The sequence below is a fragment of the Salvelinus sp. IW2-2015 genome, linkage group LG8 (genome assembly GCF_002910315.2).
Source record: "Salvelinus sp. IW2-2015 linkage group LG8, ASM291031v2, whole genome shotgun sequence".
Classification (NCBI taxonomy): domain Eukaryota; kingdom Metazoa; phylum Chordata; class Actinopteri; order Salmoniformes; family Salmonidae; genus Salvelinus; species Salvelinus sp. IW2-2015.
In genome coordinates, this window is record NC_036848.1 from 22,247,030 (window position 1) to 22,253,029 (window position 6,000).

Sequence of the window (6,000 nt, forward strand, 5' to 3'; positions counted from 1 at the left end):
ACACAGTTGAGACACAGTTGAAGATACAGGCCAACGCCAACGACGCGGCCTCAAGATGTGAAATGGCACCATACGTAAAGGCCTACGGTACACAAACAAACACATGCGTATGCATGAACACACACACACATGCAAACTAAGAAACATAGACACACACAAACATACACACGCACATGCATTTACTAACACTAAAACACACACTAAAACACACACACATTAACACACACAGAGTTGCTAATTGAATACTGCTGTGATGTTTACACCCTTGTTCCCAGCTGTTTGACAGACAGAGCTTGAGTCTTCTTACAGCCTGGGAATTGATGCGTTACCTCTGTACTGTATATCTGTGCATAACTTAATGTGCAGAACAGACTGTACATAGTGAGAGGAAGGGGGAGATGGATGGAGGGAGGAGAGGACTTGGAGGATAGGGAAAGTAAATGTAGGGAGGAAAGGGGGGATAGGTGGTTGAAAAGAGAGGAAGGGAGGAGAGGGGGAGTCATTAGAGGGAGGAGAAGAATGGAAGGAGAGGAAGATAGAGGGGGAGAGGAATGGCGGGACGGTAGAAGAAGGAGAGAACTCACCAGGCCAGCGATGGGAGTGGGTAATCTGTTGATTTTCTTCACCAAGCTAGGTTTGATGGAGCTCAGCAACCTGAGGGGAGGAGAGAGAGAGAGAAAGGATAGGTAGAGATAAAATTTCTACAGCTTTATCCATGGAATATAGATAACATCTGTAAAAAACAAAAACTAAATGTACACCCAACTTAAAGAAACATTAAAAAAGTAATATATAATATCCAATCAGGTGCAGGACAGAATCAGACGCACAAAAGACAACGTTTCAATCCGAGTTGGATCTTCATCAGGTCATGAAAAGACAAGTTAAAAAAAGAAAGAGTAAATGAAAGAAGGAATCCTATGTGGCTGTGTTGGGAGGTTAGTGGTGACACTGGCTCTAAATCAGTTGGAAGGACTCAAGGACACACAGAAAGGCCTTGAGACTTTAATACACCCACAGACACACAGGCATACACACACACACACACAAACAAATGCAAACACGTGGTGCACGATCATACTCCATCTCAGTGTGCCTCTAGTGTATCCAGTCATGTGTTGTTCCTGAGGAAGTGGGCATGAGTGGTTGGGATAATGTCGTCAGGTCATGGATCACAACACACTACAAAAACACACACAGACAGAGTACTGTGGCTATAATACATTACTGTACACACACACACTTCTATGAACAACCAAATCTTTCAAAGACATGGGAAGACATGAGACACCCCTTTTGAAGTCCATCGACCACCACTCTCTACTTAAGGCGAACAAAACACGAGAAAAAAATTGGGGTGAGGGTGTCAAAGCCAAACAGATAATTTCCTTGCGGTCCAACCCTTCCCTTGTTTAGAGAGTGCACAAGGTCCACAGGGGACATTCTCCAACTTCCTCCCGAGGTGCAATGTTTTTTTAGAACGATTCAGAGGGGATGTTCTCGTCTTATCTGATCCTAGGTCTGTTCCTAAGTCCAGTTGTTGATGTTCCACCTGAGGAATGTACAAGAGTTCCCCCTATCTGATTCCAGACCTGTTACTACAGTACATCCTGTTATTGTGGAATGCACTACAAGATTCTCCACTTTTCCTCGTATTATCTGATCCCGGACCTGCTCCTAAGTTCTGTTATTGCTGTTCCACATGAGGAATGTACTTCACAGTTCATCCTTTGTTCGTCATCAAAGCCGGAGCCAATAATCGTCTCGTGATAACAATCTCTAAGGTTATGTTATGATACACCTGGATGGCAATGTGATTCTACCTCAAACGCTGCGTGGAAAAGTGGAGAGGTTGAGTTGTAGATGGATGGCTGCTGATGGCGAGATATGGAAAGGACTAGGTGTATGGTTGTAAGGGAGCCTCTGGTTGTTGACAAAGGGGTTTTACGCTCGAGAAACGGGAGAAAGAGTATTTTTCTGTGATAGGGGTTATTGATAATATGGTAAGATAAAAGCTGATCATTCAATGGCTCTAGGGCTGGGCGATATGACCAAAATCTCATATCCCGATATAGGTCATTTCATATCCCGATAACGATACATATCACGATACAGCACATTTTCCGTAAATTCAATGAAAAAATTGTTTATATAAAATGACCACATGTAAAGGCCTATTTCTTATTACATTTTGAATTATACTCAACAAATAAAAGGTACTTACTCACATTTGATTATTTCTCCTTTTATTTAGAACCTTTGTGCACATTTTCAATTAAGCATGTAACAAAATATAAAATATGAATGTAATAAAATCTAAAAAAGGTAAATAGAAAATACTTCACCTATAGCTGCAAACAAAACAAATAGGCCTAAAATGTGAATATGGTCTAAAATATCCCAACCAAACATGCTCTTTAATAGTAGAACTGTTTTGAATTGTAGAAGCAAACAAATGAATACAAGCCTAACAAATATTGGTTTATACCAAATGTAAACATGGAACACTTTCAAGTTTAAACTATAGCAGCAAAATAAGGCTCACAAATAAATATATCAAATATAACAGTAAACAAAGCACTCCTTCAAGTTTGAATTGTAGCATTATATGAAAACAACCAAAGTGCTACAAACAAAACTTTTTGGGGGGGGGTCTCATCCCTAGACTCTCTCCGTACTGTTTCACATGATTCTTGCGTCGGTGGTAAAAGAGACTCGTGGTGTTTGAGCCTGACCGGCCTGCGGCATATTTTGCAGAGGATGGTTTTCTGGTCCGTGTCAGACTTTTCATACGTCCATGCGACCGAAGTAGCCCCTCTTTTAGGTACGAGCTCCGTGTCTCCCGTGCTCTGTGTCACGTTCACTCTCCTCCATGTTTGTTTGTGTTGCAAATTTCCTTCCACACGTGCTGCAAAGCGTCGTCCAACTGGCAAAAAATATTGCCGTAAAGAGTGCGATTTGCGACACAACGAAATAAACGATAGAGCATAATATGAAACGATAGACGTTTTTCTGTCGTCACACGATATATATCGTCATATCGCCCAGCCCTAATGGCGGTGTGTCACGTTCGTCGTTTGGATGAAGAGAGGACCAAGGCGCAGCGTGATAGTAATACATTCTTCTATTTATTTACCGAAACGAAGAACACTTGACAAACTATACAAAAAAAAAAAAAAAAACGAACGTGTGAGCTATATACGAAAAGTGCAGACACAGGCAACTTACATATAGACAATAACCCACGAAATCCCTAAAGAATATGGCTGCCTAAATATGGTTCCCAATCAGAGACAATGATAAACAGCTGCCTCTAATTGAGAACCAATCTAGGCAACCATAGACATACAAAAACACCTAACCAGAAACACTCCATAAACATACAAAACCCCTAGACAAGCCAAAAACACATAAATCCCCATGTCACACCCTGACCTAACCAAAATAATAAAGAAAACAAAGATAACTAAGGCCAGGGCGTGACACGGTGTCACATTTCTGCATGGATCTTCATGAAATATAAATGTTTATTTGGCCTCGAATGCGTGCAATGTTTTTAATATGATCAATTCGATAATTATGTTATCCCGCAGGACACACACACACAACACACAACACACACACACACACACACACACACACACACACACACACACACACACACACACACACACACACACACACACACACACACACCACACACACACACACACACACACACACACACACACACACACACACACACACACACACGGCAAAGACACACAATTCACATTTGAAGACTGCCTGTCACCCGCCTAAGATTACCAATCTGTTGGAGTTGACCACAGGGAAGCACCTCAAGCCCCTTCATAGTCTCCAGAAGGGTTGTACTATATCCCTCGGGTGTCTGTGAATTGCACTACACGAACAGACTCCACACCACTGGAACTCAGAGGGAAGACCGAGACCTATAAATCTCCTAGATTTACTCCACAGCTGAAAAGAACAGGACAGGGACTGTAAAGTAAAGTATGTTATGTCCACAGGATGAGGAACATGTCTGAAGAGAAGGGGGGGGGAGTAGAGACTATAGCCATAACACAGGTGTTCGCACAATGTGAAGTATGTAGCTGACACTTTTATCACAGGCTGGGTGGGAGGATGCATGTGATTTATACACTACGGGAAAAGGGTTGAGGACTCAACGAGTAGTTTACTGTAGTTATGTATTTGTTTATTTACTGTATCTATCTTAATAAAATGTTTTGAGTAGATGCAATGGGGATTAAATAACTCTGGACCAATGTCTTTTGACTTGGTTTATTTAAAATATTTTTTGGTAACAAATTCTTTGTTAAGCCCAAGTCACTCAACTCAAACTGTTGGTCGATAGCCCTAACATATATAGTCAATATTATAAAATGTGCACGTAATGTACAGTTAGCCTGGCCAACAAAGCCAAACTCTGTTATTAACTGCTGCTCTTTAATTAACGTTATTTGTTATACTGATCTCTTTTTTTTTTAAGGTATTTTCTTAAAACTGCATTGTTGGTTAAGGGCTTGTAGGTCCACGTTTCACTGTAAGGTCTACACCTGTTTTATTTGACGCATGTGGCAAACACCATTTGATTTGATTGCCCCAGTTGAGCGTGTCATTTATTTCGCTCACTACTGCACCACGCGGTCTGGCATGCCAGGCTACTACTGTACAGTATAATCTGTGCATAAAGTCCTTTGAGCACTTAGAAAAATTGCCCTATAAATGCAACATTTATTGTGCCGAGCCACAAGGGCAAACGTATCTGAGGAAACGTATCCTACAGTAACGTGAAGGAGTTGCAAAAGACGGGGGGCACTTACTCGCACAGCAGGATCCCATTCTCCAGGCCTCCCCTGAAGTCCTTGTCACCGAAGCATCTGCCTGTGACCGCCTGTCGATCAAAAAGAATAAACAAAGATGGCGTCAGTTCCCTCTTTCGTATTCCTCATTGCTACTTCAACCTTTTCGGTGCTGTGGTGTCAGTCAGAAGTCATGTGCAGCAGCTATTCCTTTTCCTCTTTCTCAGTGTACCACCGCCTTTTCTCTTTCAAAAACACCAGTCTTTCCTTAGTTGAAGATAAATAACTAGAAAATGCTATGTTTTTTAAAAACATTTAGCTACTTCAATAGCACATGAAGAAGCACGGCCGGCCGAAGCGGATTAAAGAGAGTGTACAGTAAACATCCCACGTCAAACTGTACATCATCGTCCACTAACCAAAAACCCCTCTGCGGGGAAAAACAAAACAATAACCTTTGTTCCTGGCGCTTAAAGCTTTTCCTCCACAAACCTCCAGATGAAACCGCCAGAGCGAATAGGAAGAGAACGAGGAACTAAGTCTATTCGGTAACGCTTGCTAGTTCACAGCGCTAGCTGACAAGCGGTACGCTAACAAGCTTGACATAAGCTGCCATCATCCCCACAAAATCGCTCTCTGGGGCTGCTCCAGGCCACTAATTGGTTGTGACATAAGACATTAATCTCTACTAGTAGTTCAGTGGTCTCTTGGTGGGGGTAAGCTATACGTTTGCATGCTATTGCTGGACTAAGTCTACATTTGTCACTGTGGTCAAAGGCCTAGCCTAGCCTATACATCCAAATAGGAGATTTGGATGTATAGGCTAGGCTGTATTGTTCAAATGTACATTTGTTATTTTCAGTCTTAACTGAAACACATTTTTGTAGCATCCAAAGATGACAGTATGCTTATATACTTCGGACTGGTATCAGGTTTCAAGCAGAGTAACACTTAGAGAAAGCATTGACTAATGTCAGCACACTAGCGAATACAACTTACGATGGAAACCTCAGCAAGTTAGAGTACCGTTTCACCTCTTGACCCTTCAAGGTTCCTTGACCTCTAACCTGGAAGGTTATGTGTACAGAAGGACATCCTCCTCACACACATGCAAATCCTGCCAAACACAATGTTTACAAGACAGGAACACACACACACACACACACACACACACACA

The 6,000-nt window shown here is 41.9% G+C and overlaps 1 protein-coding gene across 1 annotated transcript in view; it reads right to left on the reverse strand.

Moving 5' to 3' along the window:
- LOC139028138 (LIM and calponin homology domains-containing protein 1-like) overlaps positions 1-6,000 on the reverse strand; it is a 101,129-nt gene that overhangs the window by 16,312 nt on the left and 78,817 nt on the right. Inside the window, exons 2-3 of the mRNA XM_070444822.1 lie at positions 4,845-4,915; positions 585-654 (exon numbers count right to left, since the gene is read on the reverse strand). Coding sequence (XP_070300923.1) covers positions 585-654; positions 4,845-4,915 — 141 coding nt within the window. The remainder of the gene's footprint in view (positions 1-584; positions 655-4,844; positions 4,916-6,000) is intronic.